The following is a 20,157-nucleotide window of genomic DNA, read 5'->3' as shown; positions in this document are numbered from 1 at the left end:
CTTATCTATAAAATGGGATTAATACCACTTACTTCCTTTATATTCCTCTGAAGATGAATCAAAATGTACATAAAGCAGAGAGCAGCCCACATGGCATTTGGGCTCGGCAAGGACACAGTAGGATTCTAACAAAAGACAAATGGTGGGAGAATGAGATAGTAGGTTGCTTAGTTCATAGTTCTAGAACCTCACTGACTCATCACTGTACTGATAATTTATATGCTTTCACCTAATATATTTTTCTATTTGACTCATATATGTCATTTATTGGTAAAGAACCTGCTTTACCAATGCAGGACATGTAAGAAACCCAGGTTCAATCCCTGGATCAGGAAGTGGACAGAGGAGCCTGGCGGGCTACATTTCATAGGTCACAAAGAGTCAGACGCAACTGAAGCGATTTAGCACGCACACATGTCGTGTATCAGTTTTTGCATTGATGAAATATAGCAGAATGTTGAAAGCATTGGACAGAATGTTGAAAACATTGGAAAAAGAATTAGATACACCTGAGATTAACATTAATATTGCATATCGATTATATGTCAATGAAAAAAGAAAGAAAAAAGCAGAACTAGAGCGCCTGGATTCTTGCCTTGCTCTGTCCGTAAGGATGGTTGTGACCTTGACGCATTTCACTTGTCCTCCCTGGTCATTTGTCCCCCCCACTCCCCGATAATGCTGCTTCCTACACTCTTTATGCTACAGAAACGTCAGGAGGATCAAATTAGATAATTGAAAGCCTAGTGCACTCCATGCATGTTAAGTGGTGGTGGTGTTACATTCCTGGCTCGCTTTGAGCCAAGTCCAGTGCTAAACATTTTATCAACATTATCTCCTCAATCACCCAATTAGTCAGGGAGAAACTGAGACTCACAGGAGTTAAGTAACTTGCCTAAGGTTCTACAATCTCAGTGGCAAAGTCAGGGTTTGACCTTCCAGCCTCAAAGCTCCAGCTCTCAGCCCATACACTACATAGTGGAATAATTTGTCTGCATTTAGCACATCACAATAGGAAAAAATGGGGAAGAGAAACTGCTATTGGTCTTTGGCCAAACTGCCTGGGTCTGTTTTCCCATCTCAATCTCATTAGCGACAGCAAATTTCTTTTAGGCCTAACTGTATGAGAAAGGCTACAAATGAATGCTGAATGCAAAGAGCTCCAAATAAGTGATACAGCAGGGGTCCTGGAGAATAAAATCCCTTTTCATCCTGGTAAAGGGAGATTTGGATGAAAAACCAAAAACAGTATTGTCGTTTAATGCTCACACAGTTCGTTTACATTCCACATAATTGGATTCATGTAGATTAGGAGGGGAGGGTGGGAGGAAGGGGGGAGGGGGAGGGAGAAGATGCCATGTCAGCCAGGCTCAGTCCCTGAGTGAGGGGTTACAGGGAGCAATGCCAGTAGGGGCCTCTGGTGACTTTAATGAAATAAGTAGGCCTATGAAAAAGTCAGACTGCGGGTAAACCTCCAGAACTACTCTGGATTCACTGAGGGGAGCTCACTGGGGCGAGAGTGCTTCGTTGTTAGCATGCTCAGTTGCTCAGTCGTATTGGACTCTTTGTGACCCCACAGACCATAGCCCTCCAGACTCCTCTGTTCATGGGGTTTCCCAGGCAAGAATACTAGAGTAGTTGCCATTTCCTCCTCCAAGGTATCTTCCTGACCAGGGATCGAACCCAAGTCACTTGTGTCTCTTGCATCGGCAGGCGGATTCTTTACCACTGGGAAACCCACAAGAGAGCTTACCTTCCCCTAAATCAGAAGACCAGCCTCTGAAGCCAGGGGCCTAGACGTGGTGCAGGATGGGGAGAGAGTTTTAGGAAGGAGACCCTGCCTGCTGCCTCTTGCGACCTGCTGCAGAGCCGGCCCTCTTTTCCCGTAGCCATGCCGCGGTGGTCGCCATTTTGTCTGGTGTCACTGGGATGTGGGGCAGAGAATAGTGTCTGCCCACATCCATTACCTCTAGCTGCAATGAGCAGTGAAGAATTGTTTTTAAAGAAGGCTAATACCAGGAGCTCTCACCTGAAATTACGGGTATCAAATGTTGTCACTCATGGGAAAGAAAAAGAAGCAAGTTAGCACACACTCATGGCCTTACCTTTGAGGATAAAGGTCCCCTTCTTCTAGGGAGTTTGGACCCATAGGGCTGAAACTGGTGCAGGATGGGGAAATGGTTTGGAAAAGGGAGACCATTCCTAAAGGCTATGAAGACTATTTTTCTTGTCCTCCTGTCCCCTCAACCAGCATTCTTTCCTCTCCCCTGCTCAGAGTGCTGTCCAGACATTGATGGCGTCCTCTATACATAGTCACAGGGAGCTCCATACAAGTCAGAGCAGAGTCTGTCCTGCCCACCCTTGACCATGACCTGACCACCCTTGACCCATCCCTGCCTGGACCGCTGCCTGCCAGCAAGGCCTAGGCCAGCTCACCGCAGTGGGGATAGTCCTTCCCTCACCTTGGCATTTCAGGACAGGGGCCAAGATCTAAAAGAAAGCTCCTGAAGAGGTGGTGGTGGTGACTGGCAAAAAAGAAAAGCTAAAATAAGAGAAAAAAAAAATTACACTTTAGAGACGGTGTGTGGGTGGAGATGGAGGGTGTGCGGACACAGTTGGAGGCAGCTTAGTTTTCCATTTTGAATTTCAGAAGCAGAGAAAAGCCGCGGGAGCCTGAGTCCTAACTCAGCCATTCAATCTGAAAGATCAGTGAACACAGGCTGGCTTGAATATGATTGTTTGTAACCAAGTTTGGGGCTTGCCTGGTGGCTCAGTGGTAAAGAAGTCTCCTGCCAATGCAGGAGATGTGTGTTTGATCCCTGGGTTGGAAGATCCCCTGGAGAAGGAAATGACAACTCATGCTAGTATTCTTACCTGGGAAATTCTATGGACAGAGGAGCATGGTGGGCTACAGTCCATGGTGTCACAAAAGAGTTGGACACAACTTAGCAACTAAACAACAACCAAATCTGACATGGTGTTAACCTCTGAGACATGAGGGCAGGAATAGCATCCCCCTGTCTCCCTCCCTGGGGTTTCCCAGGTGGCACTAGTGGTAAAGAAAGCGCCTGCCAGTGAAGGAGACATGAGACATGGGTTTGATCCCTGGGTCGGGAAGATCCCCTGCAGGAGGACAGGGCAACCCACTCCAGTATTCTTGCCTGGAGAATTCCCATGGACATAAGACCTGATGGGCTGTAGTCTATAGTGTTGCAAAGAGTTGGACATGACTGAGTGATTTAGCACACATGCATGTCCCACTCCTCTCTTCCACTAAGAATTCATCCATTTCAACACTCACATGTTGAGAAATGAGAATGCTGTTTTCAGGAGAAAAAGGGTTAAGCCAGAATTGCCCATTAAATATATGCTTGATTGGTAACAAGGTAGGATGCTGTTGGTTATCAATAATATTGGCTGTTCCTATCAATGGGATAATTTATTACTGAATTACTCTTTTTGCAAAAGCATTGGAAAACTCCTTCACCCAAGTTGAACAAATAGGCTTAGAGCAGGGAGGGGAGGCCAGTTGTCTTTATTGCGAACCCCTTCTTAAAATTCTTTAAGCTGCATCTGTCATTCTTTCAATTCTTTCATGGAGAACTTAAATTAGAGCACTTGATGGTGAGGATACAGTAAGAGAAGAAAATAATAAATTCATTGCAGGTACTTAGCTTTGACCATGTGCCAGGCACTCTTCTCAGTGCTGAGTCCTCAGTCATTGACTCCTATAACTTTACAGCAACCCTGTAAAGTACGCCCTGTTTTAAAAAATATATTTATTTTTAATTGGAAGATAATTGCTATACAATATTGTGTTGGTTTCTGCCATATTAATAGTCCCACTTTCTAGAGGAGGAAACCAAAGCTCAGAGTAATTCAGAGACTTTCCCAAGGCAATTGGCTTGGATAAATTGGAAGGTGGCTCCAGAGACAGTGCTCTCTGGCTGTGGTATGCTGCTCCTCTTATCTGGTCAGGCCAGGAAGCCCTGGGGGGTCGGGAGCGCCTGGGTACCACAGAGGATGCAGAGCTCTGTAGAACCAGGTCTGGGGAGGCACCTTCCAACCTCAGCGGGCCATCGTGAGAATTAAATGTGATGACGGCTCATACACAAGGCTGTCTGGTGCCTGATCAGCCAACGTTGAGTATCATTTTCTCTTTTTTCAGAGGCAGATTTTGCTACTTCAAAGCTCTTGGTCAAAAGTCTGATAATTAGGCGTTTTCCTATATCTTTCTCTGCAAACTCAATAATTCTAATTGAGGGACTCCCCTGGTGGTCCAGTGGTTAAGAATCCACTCTGCAATGGCATGGGGCACAGGTTTGATCCCTGTCAGGGAAACTAAGAGCCCACATCCCAAGGGCCAACTGGGCCACGTGCTGCAGCTACTGAGCCCACACTCTCTAGAAGCCTTGCACCATAACCAGCGAAGCCGCACGGAAGAGCCTGAGCTATAACAAAGACCCAGCCCGATCAAAAAAAATAAAAATTGTAGTTGAATAACTTAAAAAATTCCTATTGTTACTACTACAACTGTTCCTACTGTTAGTAACAGAAACTTTCATTGAAGCACCTGGCACTGTACAAAATTGCACTTCATTTTATGTTAACAATGATTAATATTTGATGAGGGAGATGTTATTATCTCCGTTTTACAGATGAGGAAGCAGAGGAGCCAAGGTTTAGAGAGAGTAAATAACCTGCCCAAGGTGACACTGCTAGTTAGTCACAGAGGCCAAGACTCGAGCCAGGTCAGCCTGACTCCAGAGCCTTTACCAGTTCCATTTCCTTGCTGCATTGCTCTTCCCAGGCATCCTGCCCACCGAGGGCACAAAGGCGTATCAGTCCACTGGCCACAGCAAGAGACACATTTGTGACCACAATAGAAATCCAGGTGTAGAACCATCATCACTTTCAGCTCTCCGTATTGCATTTGGGTGGAGAAAATCAGAATTAGGAATTTGGAAGATTGTTTTCAAGAATCAAGTATTTATTAATCACTTGTCACATTCTCAGCACTATTTGCTGCTGCTACTGCTAAGTCACTTCAGTCGTGTCCGACTCTGTGCGACCCCAGAGACGGCAGCCCTCCAGGCTCCCCCGTCCCTGGGATTCTCCAGGCAAGAACACTGGAGTGGGTTGCCATTTCCTTCTCCAATGCATGAAAGTGAGAAGCGAAAGTGAAGTCGCTCAGTCGTGTCCGACTCTTCTCGACCCCATGGACTGCAGCCCACCAGGCTCCTCCATTCAGGAGATTTTCCAGGCAAGAGTACTGGAGTGGGGTGCCATTGCCTTCTCCGCAGCACTCTTTGGGGGACCACAAAAAATCAGAAGTATGAAATATGGAGTTTGTTGCCTTGTTGGGCAAATAGGACCAGTATACTTGAAACAACAGTAGACATTTCTAAATTGGTAGTTATGTCTTCCCAGATATTAAAATATATTGTAGAGTTTCAATGCATGCGTGCTCAGTCGCTTCAGTTGTGTCCGACTCTTTTCTACCCTGTGGACTGTACCTTGTCCATGGGATTTGCCAGATGACAAGTCGATACTGGCACATGCACAGAAAAACCAACCAGTGGACTGAGGAGAAAGTCCAGAAATAGGCCCAAACACCAAAGAGAAATTAGTATATAGTAAAGCTGGCGTTTCCAATCACTGGGGAAAGTGTATTAGTCAATAAAGGACAAACTATCGGGGGAAAAATAATTAAATCCTTCCTTCATTTCCTCACTCAAAAATAAAACCCAGACAGAGCCAAGATTAAACACGAACATTTAAATCATAAAACTACCAGAAGGGTTTCCCTGGTGGTTCAGTGGTAAAGCATCTACTTGCCAATGCAGGAGACATGGGTTTGATCCCTGATCTGGGAAGATCCCACATGCCATGGAGCAACTAAGCCTGTGCACAGTTATTGAGCCTGTGCTCTCGAGCCTGTGAGCCAAAGCTACAGAGCCCATGTGCTGCGACTACGGAAGCCCGTGCACCCTGGAGCCTGTGCTCTGCACTGAGAAGCCACTGCAATGAGAAGCGCGTGCACTGCTACTAGTGAGTAGCCCCTGCTCTCCAAAACTAGAGAAAAGCCCATGCAGCAGCGAACACCCAGCACAGCCAAAATAAATAAATTTAAAACGAAACAAACTACTAAAAGAGAACAAAGGCATATTTTTTGTAATCTAGGAGTAAAGAGGGCCTTTCTAAACAAAACACCTAAAACCACAAGGGAAAACATGATAAATTTGACTACTTTAAACTTTTATATTTCCATATGGGAAAAACATCATCAAGATCACAAACCAATGTACCAAAAAAAAAAGGAAGAAGCAGCAAAGTCAAAAAGCAATTGGTAAATATTTTAACACGTGACAAACAAAAATATATTTTCAGTTTACAAAGAGCTTTTACAATTTAATAAAAAATTCAACAAACAAAATGTGTAAAGGACGTGAAAAGGCAATTCACAGAAAAAGATATACAAATAGATTATAAACAAAGGCAATTCACAGAAAAAGATATACAAATAGATTATAAACAAAGGAAAAAGATACAAATAGTCTCACAAAGGATGCAAATGAAATAGGGATATAGCATTAATTTCTTATTGTGGTAAAATACACATAACAATTGCTATTGTAACCATTTTTAAGGGTGTAGTTCAGTGTCACTAAGTACATTCATATTGTTGTGCAACCACCATCCTCTACCTCCAGAATGCTTTTCATTTTGCTCAACTGAAACTCTGTACCCATTAAACACTAACTCTCCACTCCTCTCCCTTTCCAGAGTCCCCTGAAACCACTGTTCTGCTTCCTGTCTTAACTACTTTAGACACCTCACATAAGTGGAATCATACGGTATTCATCTTTTTGTGGATGGTTTATCTCACTTAGCATAGTGTCTCAAGGTTCATCCAAGTTGCAGAATCTCCTTCCTTTTTCAGGCTAAGTGATATTCCATTGTATGTATAGACTACATTTTGCTTATCCATTCATCCATTGGTGGACACTTGTATTGCTCCCATGATTTAGCTGTAATGAAGAATGCTGCTATGACAACAGTGTCTAAATATCTCTTAGAGATATTTCTTTCACGTTTTTAAGTATACACCCAGGAATGGAATTGCTGGGCCCATAGGGTAATTCTATTTTCAATTCTTTGAGAACCCACCCTACTCTTTCCCACAGCAGCTGTACCATTTTACATTCTTACCAACAGGGCACATGGTTCCAATTTTTCCACATCTTTACCAATATTTGTTATTTTCTGGGTGTTTTTTAATAGTAGCCATCTTAGTGGGTATGAGGTGATATCACATTATAGTTTTGATTTTCCTGATGATTAGTGGTGTTGATTTTCACATGCTTCTTGGCCATTCATATATCTTCTTTGCAGAAAGGTCTATTCAAATTCCTCTCTCATTTTTGTATCAGATTGTTTGTGATTTTTTGTTGTTGAATTTTAGAAGTTCCTTCATATTCTGGATGGTGATCCCTTATAGGTATAGCATGTAGTTTTTTCCAAGGACCAGAAAGTTTGGGGATAAACAGTTAGTGAGGATGGGGGAAAAGTAAATCTCATATAGCCCTGGTAGGAGGATAAAGAGACAAAGCCTCTTTAGAGGCCAATTCAGTTGCATCCATCAAAAGCTTAAATGCACATACCCTCTGACCCAGTTATTCCACTTCCAGGAATTTAGAGATTCATTAACTCATGAGGGCATGGATAAATGTACAAGGATGTAGCATCATTATAAACACATAAAATACACACAGCAGTGCAAAAACAATGATTCAAGCCTAAGTGATGTAGAGTAGAAATTCCCACATAAGAGTAGTTGTACTTTTTTGTATTGTTATTTTTGTTGTTTAGTTGATAAGTCATGTCAATTCTTTTCTGACCTGATGGACTGCGGCCCATGAGGCTCCTCTGTCCATGACATTTCCCAGGCAAGAACACTGGAGCGGGTTGCCGTTTCCTTCTCCATGGGATCTTCCCAACTCAGGGTTTAAACCCACATCTCCTGCATTGGCAGGCAGGTTCTTTACCGCTCTTTTTTGTATACATTGACTTAAATACTAGTTTCTGTAAAATATTTAAGCAAACCTGTCTTTAATGATTGACTACCGCTTGCTGAACACTTAGGTGCTTGTTGTTGCTGCTGTTCCGTCGCTAAGTCATGTCTGACTCTTTGCAACCCCACAGACTGCAGCACGCCAAGCACTTAGGTGCTTGGCACTGTTCTAAGTACACAGACTCACTCATTCCCTCCCAAAAAGCCATGAAGTGCTGCCCTGGGTAACTGCATAATACAGATAAGGAGCTGAAACCCAGAGAGATTAGGTAATGGCTCCAATCTCTTAGAGCTGATTCCAGAGCCCACACCCTTCAGCAGGACCCCAGTTGCCTTCCAGGAAAGCATCTACATACATTTAAAAGCCACAGAACATAGTTGACATGGATTGGTCTCTATACACAGGCACACACACCATGTAAGTTTGGCTTCTCAGAAATCAAGGGGTTCGAGGGCCTACTGTTAAAAACTATTGGCTTGGAAAAGGGTTCTGGAAGTTCTGAGCTAGTGAAAGAATAGGGAGTTTTGCAGATAAGTTGGGATTCTACCTGGGGCTTGAAGAATGAGGGATCTGGGGACTCCCCTTGGTGGTCCAGTGGTTAAGACTCCATATTGCCAATGCAGGGGACACAATCCAATACTGGGCCAGGGAACTAAGCTCTCACATGCCATGGACCATGGCCAAAAGAGTAAAACAAATAAAATATTAACACATTATGTGGAGTCTAGAAAAACTGTACAGATGAACCTATTGCCAGGGGAGGAATAGAGATGAATATGTAGAAAATGGACATGTGGACACTGCAGCAAAGGGGTGGGTGGGATGAATTGGGAAAATAGGGTTGCCATATATACACCACACTGCCATGTGTAAAGGGCTGCCCTCCTGGCTCAGATGGTAAAGAATCTGCCTGCAATGCAAGAGACCTGGATTCGATCACTGGTTCTGGAAGATCCCCTGAAGAAGGGAGTAGCTACCCATTCCAGTATTCTTGGCCTGGAGAATTCCATGGACAGAGGAGCCTGGCAGGCTACAGTCCACGGGGTCAAAAAGAGTCTGACACGACTGAGTAACTAACACATACATACACCATGTGGAAGATAGACAGGTAGTGGGAACTTGCTATAAAGTACAGGGAGCTCAGCTCAGTTCTCTGTGATGACCTAGATGGGTGGGATGGTGGGGAAGGGGGTGGGAGGGAGGTCCAAGAGGGAAGGGATATACATACAGGTATAGCTGATTCACTTCATTGTCCAGCAGAAGCTAACACAAAATGGTAAAGCCATTATACTCCAGTAAGAAAATGATAAATGGGAGATAAATTTGGAGACACTGGGAGGATGAAGAAGTGGGTGGGGAAGGGAGATGAACACCAGATGGGGACCTAAAGGCAGGAATGAATGTGGGGCGCACCTGGGAGACCATCCAGTGAATCACTGTAGTCAAGATGCGTGTTGGGTAGTGGGTTTAAGGCAACAGGTTGGAGAGAACCTCAGGGAAAGCAAGGCTGAGGAGAGGGGCAAGAGGTGTGAGGGGCCGGGTAACCTCCGTCTGCTCTGCTGTCCATTGTTTCTGCAGTGCTAAGTCCCATAAAGGCGTTGCATAAGCAGAGAGGGGAGGAAAGCGGGAGGTTCGGGGCAAAGCTTCCTCCGCACCAGGCCTCCATCTCCCCGAGCGGGTGAGGGAAGGCCGGGAGGAAGGCGTTGACAGCCCTGGGGATGGCCCATCCTGACCCGTGTCTCCCCTTGCAGCCGTCGCCTGCCCTCCCAACAGCCACTACGAGAGCTGCGTGAGCGTGTGCCAGCCCCGCTGCGCCGCCATCCGCCTCAAGAGCGACTGCAACCACTACTGCGTGGAGGGCTGCCAGTGCGACCCCGGCTACGTCCTCAACGGCAAGAGCTGCATTCTGCCCCACAGCTGCGGCTGCTACTCCGACGGCAAGTACTACGAGGTAGGGGCGCCGGCCCGCCCTTCTTCCTTGAGAGGCAGCGGAGTACTCTCCCCGCTAGGAGGAAGATGGGTCACGGTGAACCCATCTTCCCTTCTGATGAGGATAAGATGGTGCTGTGGATTCACAGGGAGGCGGAGAGGGGGGACGAGGGGGGTGAGAGGTCACGGACAGGTCAGATGAGGCTCCGGATTTAGACATGCGCTTGGGTCTCACTCTACCTGCCTCCTCGCTAGCATTGTGTGTGCCTCTCTCCCTGCTCCGTGCCTTTCTCTAAGCCCTTCTGATTTCCTCTCCTGTAAATCTTAGTCTGAAAGCTTCTGAAGTGGCTGCTGTTTGGAAATAGGAAGGCAGTGAATCTGACATTTATACCTGTCTTAGCTAAGGGCAGTTTTAACTGGAAAATATGGAGCTCTAGGCTGGGAGGAGTGGCTTTCTCTCTTCTGTCTATTGCAGCTCCATGAGAAGGGGAGTGAAGGCTGCCATCTCTTCATGTGTCATTTGTCCCTCTAGGACCGTCCCCAGAGAGTTCTGTCTGGGCTGCTTAATGTCCTGTTTTCCACATCCTACCCTCTGCTTCTCTGTCTTTGGGGGCTTCACATAGAGCTGATGAACATGCCCTTCTTAGATGTCCCTGAGTAAAACATATGAGCATGCAAAATCATTTATACTTCCACCCTGTAATCTTTCTTTATGTGCTAGAATACTTTATGTTCTTAAAAAGATCTTGCCTGGAGAGGTTATTTAGCCCTGGGTTCTGCCTCTCGCCCATTCTGTTTAAACGATATCAATACCTGACATTGGTGAGTAGACAGTTAACAACAGCATCTGTGCAATAGCTGCTATTTGCAGATCTCTGTGCTAGTGGTATTGTTGGGGATGATAAAGCATGTTCCCTGCCTTAAGGAACTTAAAAATCTATTCAGGAGAGGGAAAAAAATGCACTTTAAAAACAAGAGGACAATTACAAAATAACATATCAACAAGTGAAAAATAATACCCTACAGAACTAATCAATTTTAAAATGAAAAAGAATCGAAGCATTAAAAAAAAAACTAATTGAAGTGTCTAAATTGAAAATAAACTAGGCAAAAAAGAAACACTGCTTTCTTTCTGTAAAGAAATATTGTTCTTGTTCAAGAACAACTAAGTTACTTTACTTTGAGAAGAAATAGAAAGAGATGAATATGGCTGTTACCTTCAGTCTCATTTTCAGAGGGAAATTTGTATAAATGTTGTATTAGAAAGATGGGGGAAAGTAGAGTAAAATAGCAGAATTGATCAAAGAAGGCTTCTTGGCAGAGGTGAGTTTTGAAGTTAGCTCTTAGAGATATTGATTATTTGAAAGGAAGAGGCAAAACATGTGGGAGAAAATAATAATAGATTCCATTTTCCTACAATCTGGGAGAAGAGATAACCAGGCTCAAAACTGAAAAACGCTATTTCAATCTCTGCTCCCCTGTCCAGAGATTTACTGAAATGTATCCACTTATCAAGTGTGTCATGCTTCCCTCAACAGAGATCCTGAGTGTCTGTGACATAATGGATTGAGATTTGGGCTTGATCCTAGCTGAACCAACACTGGTGATGTGACACTGAACAAACTGTGCTATTTCTCTGAGCTTCTGTGACCTTATCTCCAAAACATACCAACTCATATGGGCGTTGTGTAATCTATGCAGGTGCCTTAGTACCTGGCACCTAGCAGGTCAATAATTGGTAGCTGCTTATTGTTTTGTTAATTCTCTTAAGAGGCATTTTATAAATTAAAAAAATCCAGGCGTGTTAATGAAATGATGCATATAAAAGCCCTTGGAGCTCTCAGGAAAAGCACAATACAGCTCTCGGCAGCTATTAGCACTCTCAACATTAGTATCCACTTTTCATCAGAAAGTCAGTGGGTTTTGACAACAGCTTATATCTGGGAAGTAGCAAATTCACAGAACAAATAATCCACACCTACTTGCCACTGTTCAAGCAAGCTTGGAGGCTTGTTTATACGACAGATTTCTTTGGAAATAAAAAGAGAACACATCTAGCCATTAGCATGTAGGGTAATTACCCGGCTGTCCTCATCAGGTCTAATTAAGGTTGAGCAGGCAGCACTGGGCCAGTCTCTTTACTGGGATGCTACTTTCATGATCAAGTTCTCCTGTAGGATGAGTTATGGACCCTTGATCATATCCACATACATCAGGTTATTTTTCTCTCTCCACCCATGCAATGTCTGACTTCTTATCTGAGAGAGGCCAGACCATCCACTCAATTATTCTGCAAATCTGATAAGAGAAAGGAAGCCAATTTGTGAAGCTGCTGGCACCCAGAATATTTCACGGGTCTGGAAAGAGGTTCCAGAAACTACTTATACTCCATTTTAGGGGTGAAAGAATCAGGAATGGTTTTCTTGAGAAAACTCTTCCTGGAAGATCTCACCCTCTTCTTACTTACCCTTGGATCTAAGTCAGGTCTCTCTTTGATATCCAGGGTTTTGATAAGTCTGTCGTTAATGCAGAAAATTGTGACCAGACAGTAGAACAGGCCCTTCTTGTGCCATTAAAACATCTTCTCTGGAAAGCACTGTTTTAGAAAATTGAATTAATGCCTTGAGTGCCCTCATCTCTATGAAGTAAACCATTCATTGGGACCACACTCCACTTGAACAGTCATGACCAATTTCAAACAGTTCCCTGGAATTCTTAGTCTAGAACAGGTACGAGATCAAGAGCACAGACTCTACAAGTATAGCTGTGTCTACAGATTGTAGAAAGAGTGAAAAATAATAGCTGCCACCAATTGATGATACACTTCGTTGCAGGTATTTAATATAAATTTTTATAATTCCCCACTATCTGAAAGAGGATGAGTGGTTCTTTTCTGGTAATAACAGCAGCTATTATTTATTGAGTACCTACTCTTAGCTGGGAAATATGCATCACACGTCTTATTGAATTTAATCTTCACAACTGCCTTGCAAGACATTATTACTAACTTCAATTTAGAGAAAGCAAACCAACACTCTGGGAAGCTGGCAGAGCCTCTCAGGGTGGCATGAGTAGGGTGGCAGAGCTGGGATCGAAACCCAGGTGGTCTGATCCCAAAGTTTTCCCTTCATGGACCCTAACTGTTGCTTAGATTTCTTGCTTCAGGATATAGAAATAGAGGTATGTGCAACAGAAGTAAATTAGATTATTTACAAGGAAAGAAGTTTGGAACAGTGAGTATTGTGAAATGTTGAAACTGTCAGCTACAAATTGGCACTTGCCATTGGCACTTGCCATCTACCTCTACAGGGATTAAAACATGTGCTGCTTCAGCTGCTTATTTTTCAACATTCCCTGAAAAGAGTTCAGGGTGAAGAGCAGAAATCAGGCATTCTGTGCTCTGGGAAAAACTGGAAGGATAGGTCTTCAAATAGATATTTTTAGGAGCCGATTTTATGTGCCCAATTCTTGTAGCTCCTTATATCTAAAAAAGCACTAAAAATCCTTCACGGTCATGACTGCTCCTCATGACTAGCAGAAACCTTCTGCAAAAAATAAGTACTTGATTGCATATATTCTCCCTTCACCAAAATCACATACATACCCTCCCGCTTGCCTCTTTGGAGCAGTTTCTCAGAGCTATCTGAAATGCTGTCTCCTGAGCTATAGCCCTTATTTTGCCCCAAATAAAACTTAACTTGCAACTCTCACATTGTGCATTTTTTAAGGTGACAAAAATGGCTCAGCATAGGAATTGGTTCTCTCTTTCTTTAGCCTAGTTAAAATTGAAGGGTGGGGTTTATCATTATAGAGTGAATTTAAATTTGTTCCTTCAAGTAGAGCTGATACTTGTTAGATGAATTCCCTACCAAGTATTTTCCACTTCGCCTAGTTCCTTGACCTGCTTCCCATTCTAGTTAGTTGGCTGTGATTAGCTCTACAACCCACTGTGAAGATCCCCAGATTCTTGATTGAAACCAGTAGAGACCAGGTAACATATTGTTTGGCATCTGAGGTACCTGGAAGGCAGGTACTGTTTGACTTGAACCAGCCTCCCTTGTTGCAAATTCCAGCCCCGTTACTGATAGGCCAGCCCAGCCCGGAAAGGGTCCAGGTGGACTGGGCTTTGGGGTCCCCAGCCTTGACCACCACCAGAGTTTCATGCAAAGGGCGCCTCTCTTCCAGCCCAAGCAGCTGTTCTGGAACAGCGACTGCACGCGGCGGTGCCGCTGTTTCCGGCGCAACCTAATCCAGTGCGACCCGCGCCAGTGCAAGTCGGACGAGGAGTGCGCGCTGCGCAACGGGGTGCGCGGCTGCTTCAGCACCAAGACCTCCTACTGCCTGGCGGCCGGCGGCGGCGTTTTCCGCACCTTCGACGGCGCCTTCCTCCGCTTCCCAGCCAACTGCGCCTTCGTGCTCTCCACTATCTGCCACAAGCTCCCCGACATCTCCTTCCAGCTCATCATCAACTTCGACAAGTGGTCGGCCCCCAATCTCACCATCATTTCGCCCGTCTATTTCTACATTAACGAAGAGCAAATTCTCATCAACGACCGGAACACAGTCAAGGTGACGGACGAGCCTGTCCTTGATTCTTAAGAAATGTGCCCTGGAACGAGGGCCTATCTAGAGGGCTGTTTACTGTGGTTTTCCCGGATAATGAGTTTAACTGGCTGTTTCACACATACCATACACAGATAACCAGGTTTTAGAGAAAACAGGCATAAGCAAGAGCCCCATTTAGTCTTTCGCTTACTAGTGGTAAAGAATCCACCTGCCAGTGCAGAAGACATAAGAGATGTGGGTTCAATTCCAGGGTAGGGAAGATCCCCTGGAGGAAAGCAAGGCAACCCACTCCAGTATTCTTGCCTGGAGAATCCCATGGAGAGAGGAGCCTGGCGGGCCACGGTCCATAGGGTCACAAAGAGTTGGACACAACTGAAATGACTTAGCACATATGATTCCAAAGGCCTTGCAGGATATGTACAGTATCTCAAGGGCATAAGGTCAGCATGTATGCTAATAAAACTTCAGGTGAGGGACCTCCCTGGTGGTCCAGTGGTTGGGACTTCGCCTTCTGATGCAGGGGGTGTAGGTTCAGTCCCTGGCCAGGGGTTAAGATCCCACGTGCCATACAGCCAAAAAACCAAAACATAAAATGGGAGCAATAATGTAAAGAATTCAATAAAGGCTTTAAAAATGGTCTGCATCGAAAAAAAAAAATCTAAAAAAAAAAAAACCTTCAGGTAATGGTAGATAAGTCAGCTTTTACTCATAATTAATTTCCAAAAAGATTCTCATTTGTTTATAAGAGCTTGAAATTATTCTTGGCTCTGCCACCTGAAAGAAGACCGACTTTTTCATCTCTGCCATCCTTTCTAGAAAATGAAAGACAGCAAGTCTTTGCCTGTAAACACAGCTACCTAAATAAAAATGGGTGGGAGGGATCGTCCCTCACTATGAGAGCGCCCCCTAATGACACGCCGAGGGAAAGAGCACAGACGAGAGAGATGGTGGATTTCTCTTAGAGTTGGCTCTTCTCTAGGAGAGTTGCCGGGTTTCTTGTGAATCTTACAACGGCATATAAGTAAATGTGAATCTCCAACCCCCGCCTCCCACCCCAATAAACTAAGGCACCACTCCGACCTGTATTCCTCCCATCCTTCCATCTGAGAAGATAACCTGCTCTGAAGTAGTGGTGGTGACTGCCAGTCACCCAGTCACTCAGCTAAACCAGTCGGCTGCAGGCGGACTAGAACCATGGAGTCAGCCCTGCTTCACCCCACCCTGTGTTGCAAATTCCAGCTAGGGAGGGCCAAGGAGAGAGCCAGCACAGGCATATTAATGTTTTTGGAATTGAGTGGTACTGTATCTGCTTTCCACCACTGGCTCAGATAATCATGCACTGGAAGTATCTCTATTTAAAGAGTCATCGAATAGCTTAGTATCCAGCATTAGGCAAAAGACTGGTAGGGTTTTGCAAGCTTAAAAGGAAGAGTCTGGATTTTAATACTGGTTTTTAACTTCAATGAAAGTTAATCTGCTACTGTTTTTGACACTCTAATTCCTTTTGCAAATTGGCCCACATGGACATGACTGCGAAGGCCCAGAATATATCAGCAAGAAAGCAAAAAGGGATCACCTGAGATCAAAACTGACATTGTGCCGAATAAAATACTCCCAGCCACCAAAATAGTAAAGAATCATATTTTTTTAAGGCTTCTGCTATGTTTTTTTAAGCAACAAAAGTTACTGATAACCTAGGGGGGGGGGAAAGAACAATTTCTTTTGTAAGTACAGAAAACGCATGTTATGTTCTGTCCTAAGGGCTAAGAAAAGAAACTGTTATAAAGCAAGAAAATGACAAATGGAGAAAATACTGTGCCTATAGGGCCTCTGGGAGGGCATCTCCTGTTCGAACATTATAAATAAGAAAACAATAAACATAGCAATGATCCCCAGATTCATTTTAACCGTGTTAGACTCTGCTTAGCGCAGGATTGGGATTTTGTTTTCAGTAATTGGTTTATGCTGGAGAAAGTTTTATACAAAAATCTAGCCACTTGTTGTGCGTTATACCTTTCCATCATTTTTATTTTAATCTCTCTGCCACCATAGTTTGCTTCTTTGGGAGGAACTGTGGACAGTAAGATGAGCGAGCCCTCAGATTCCTGGGCAGGCATCAGCAAAATACGAAATTCAGTCAAATCTCCTTGCTGCCTATTCTTGTAAATAAAGCTTTAGTGGAACACAGCCTTGCTCATTTAGTTACTTTTGTCTGTGGCTGCTTTTTTTTGCCACGAGGATAGATCATATGGGCTGCAAAGCCTAAAATGTTTACTCAGGACTTTTTACAGTAAATATTTGCCAGTCTCTGCTTTGAGGGTCATTTACTTCTTCTTTCTCCTTTAACAGGTGAATGGCACACAAGTGAATGTTCCATTCATAACCGGCCTGGCAACCAAAATCTACAGCAGTGAGGGGTTCCTGGTGATTGACACCAGCCCCGACATCCAAATCTACTACAACGGCTACAACGTCATAAAAATCAGCATCAGCGAGAGGCTGCAGAACAAAGTGTGTGGCCTTTGCGGCAACTTCAATGGGGACTTAACTGATGATTACGTGACCTTGCGGGGGAAGCCAGTGGTGAGCAGCGTGGTCCTGGCCCAGAGCTGGAAAACCAATGGCATGCAGAAGAGGTGAGAGTTTCCAGTCACTAGACTCAGTGGTCCCAGTCCTCCCGTGTCTATGACAGATGTTGATGAGGGGGGTACTTCGTATAGCAACACCCTTCCTCGCCTACAAAGAGCTAAGCTCAAGATCTTTGGAGTTTTCATCATACAAACAGGCACAATAATTTCTTGAACAGCAGAGGAAGTAACTAGGCTTAGATGATAAGTCTGAATTTTGGTGTTATCCGGCCCTTGGCCAAACAGAAGAGTGTTCCTAGGATTAGAACTCTAAAGCCTTGACCATCTGCCCAACTGGTCAAGTTTAACTTTAACTGCGACTGGGCATCCTTGCTGAGGGTGGGACTAAGAGTTAACCCAGAAGAGGGTTATTCCTTGCTCCCTAGTGCTGAGACTTCATGTCTGTGCATGCTAAGTCACTTCAGTCATACAGCCTGCCAGGCTCCTCTGTCCATGGAATTCTCCAGGCAGGAATACTGGTGTGGGTTGCCATGCCCTCCTCCAGGATTGTCCCAGGATTGAGTCTGTGTCTCTTATGTCTCCTGCATTGGCAGGCGGGTACTTTACCACTAGTGCCATCTGTACCTCTTACCAGAGGCTTGGTTGTGTAGGCAGAAGTTGGTGGGAGTCTAGAAAGTCCAAGAAAGTAGAAGTCACTGAGGTTATTATCAGGCCCCTCTCTGGCCAACTGAGATAGAAGGAACTAAGCAAGTTATTTCAAAGGTGTTTAACTTAAGAGTCCTTCTGGACTGCCGAATCATGTTAATTCCTCTGAGGTTCTAGAGCTACACTTCTGTTTTTTGGCATTTCTTTGCTTGTACAATGATTCTGTCCCCTTGAGCTTTTTTTTTTTTTTTTTTCCCCTTGAGCTTTAACGTGCCAAACATCAGCTGAATTCCCAGATGTGGGAATGAAGTTCTCAACCCTCTTTGACTTTTCTGCAGGTGTAAACTGAAAAATGTGCCATAAATTAGACCGTCCTGTGAATTGTGGGACCCAGAGCTGGAAAGAACCTTGGGCACAATCTGGTCCAGTGTCTTCCTTTTCTAGGTGCAACGGAGGCTAGAGTGGAATGATTTAGATGAGGGGGCACAGTAAGTGGCAAAGCCCAGATTAGATTTCAGAATTCCTAATGTGATGCTTTCTCTAAAATGTCACTTCTGGGACCCACAGTTAGAAAAATGACTCCTTTGCACATTAAACTATTCTGGGGCTTCCAAAGATGAGCAAGATTCAGCTCCTCCTTAGGAATCATCATTCTGTTTGAGTTTCCTTTCCCTTCTTATTTCCTTTTTCTCTTCTCTTATAAATGGTTGTAGCCTGACACCAATTTTCTTGTGAAGATTTTCCTTATGGTCTCTGGTAGCTAAACTGGAAATGGTTTAGAAGCTTCTGGATGTCCTTTCAAATCTTTTACTTTACCAACAGTTATTACTTTTATTTTTGATTAATAATAATGTAATTATCATTATTGTTATTGGTTATTATATCCGTATCTGTTGATAGTTATTGTATCAATCATATCAGTCAATTATATCAAAGGTTGTTGTTGTTTAGTCACTAAACAACAGAGTTGATCGTGTCCAACTCTTTGTGACCCCATAGACTGTAGCCCTCTAGGCTCCTCTGTCCATGGAATTTTCCAGGAGGCAAGGACACTGGAGTGGGTTGCCATTTCCTTCCCTAGGGGATCTTCCCAACCCAGGGGTCGAAGCTGCATATCTTACATTGGCAGGTGGGTTTTTTTTTTTTTTTTCACCACTGAGCCACCAGGGAAGCCTACATCAAAGGTTAATGGTTATTATATCAATATCTACCCTTGTCTGACACGTTGGCTACTATCATTTTATTTTACCCTCGCTCATCCCAGTGCTGTAACAGTAGAAACTACCTTGACTTTCGAACCCTAGCCTGGGTTAAGGTTGGGATCAGCACCCACATTCACTTCTGGGTTAGCTGAAGAGGTCACCACTGTGGTCTCCCCTCCCCCACTGCACTGGCCATCTCAGATGCCTGGTGTTGCCTCCTCGTCTGACTGCATCTTTCACCCCCAGCTGCAACGAGCTGCAGTTCTCACAGTACGCAGCCATGTGCGACAACGTGCACATCCAGGACATGCAGGGCGACGGCTACTGCCTGAAGCTCACGGACATGAAGGGCTTCTTCCAGCCCTGCTACGGGCTGCTCGACCCCCTCCCCTTCTACGAGTCCTGCTACCTGGACGGCTGCTACAACCATAAGAAGTTCCAGCTGTGTGGCTCCCTGGCCGCCTACGGGGAGTCCTGCCGCTCCTTCGGAATCCTCAGCACCGAGTGGATTGAGAAGGAGAATTGCTGTAAGAGAATTATTTTATTTCTGCAGACTCTTCTCTGAGTTAGAAAGCACAGCTTGGCCAGTGGAGTCACTTTGTCCGGGGCTAGCCACTGGTCTCCATCTCAACCTGTAGATCTGCTTTGGGGGTTGAAGGATGGAGAGGTGTGGGCTGCAGGAGATTCTGTGAGGGGGCACTTTCAGTGGCTCTTGACTCCCCCCTAGGTCCAGTTATGGAATTCAGAATATCAGCGGAGGAAGGTGGGGTTCTCTGGGTTGGAAGAGCACCAGTGTAGTGACTTCTAAGATAGCAGGACAGAGCATGGGACTCCTAATTGATTTCAGTGCCCCCATTTCAGCTCTCCAAAAGCTCCTTTCACAAGAGTCAGAGCCCAGATCACAAAGAGAAGGCAGGTGGCAAATGGCAGACTGAGCTGGCTGTATCTGCCTGGTTGCAAGGAAGCCATGATTAGATTTATAAAGGGATTATACGTGTGCTATTGATGAAATAAAAATCTATAGATTCTTGAATTTTTTTTTCTGTAGTGAGATAACTACTTTGATGTCCATTATCTATTATTCTCTTTATTTGTTTTCTTGCCATGTTAATCAGATAGATGGAGCAAGTAAGTGTGTGCCTAAACACGCAT

The 20,157-nt window shown here is 44.5% G+C and overlaps 1 protein-coding gene across 1 annotated transcript in view; it reads left to right on the top strand.

Annotated features, from left to right (window-relative positions):
• TECTA (tectorin alpha) overlaps nucleotides 1-20,157 on the top strand; it is a 79,554-nt gene that overhangs the window by 43,923 nt on the left and 15,474 nt on the right. Inside the window, exons 11-14 of the mRNA XM_027562083.1 lie at nucleotides 9,827-10,026; nucleotides 14,190-14,573; nucleotides 16,920-17,206; nucleotides 19,252-19,532. Of these exons, the coding sequence (XP_027417884.1) occupies nucleotides 9,827-10,026; nucleotides 14,190-14,573; nucleotides 16,920-17,206; nucleotides 19,252-19,532 (1,152 nt within the window). The remainder of the gene's footprint in view (nucleotides 1-9,826; nucleotides 10,027-14,189; nucleotides 14,574-16,919; nucleotides 17,207-19,251; nucleotides 19,533-20,157) is intronic.

This window comes from Bos indicus x Bos taurus, chromosome 15, assembly GCF_003369695.1.
Source record: "Bos indicus x Bos taurus breed Angus x Brahman F1 hybrid chromosome 15, Bos_hybrid_MaternalHap_v2.0, whole genome shotgun sequence".
NCBI lineage: Eukaryota > Metazoa > Chordata > Mammalia > Artiodactyla > Bovidae > Bos > Bos indicus x Bos taurus.
Note: the sequence above shows the minus strand (reverse complement) of the source record. Positions and strands in the feature narration are given on the sequence as shown.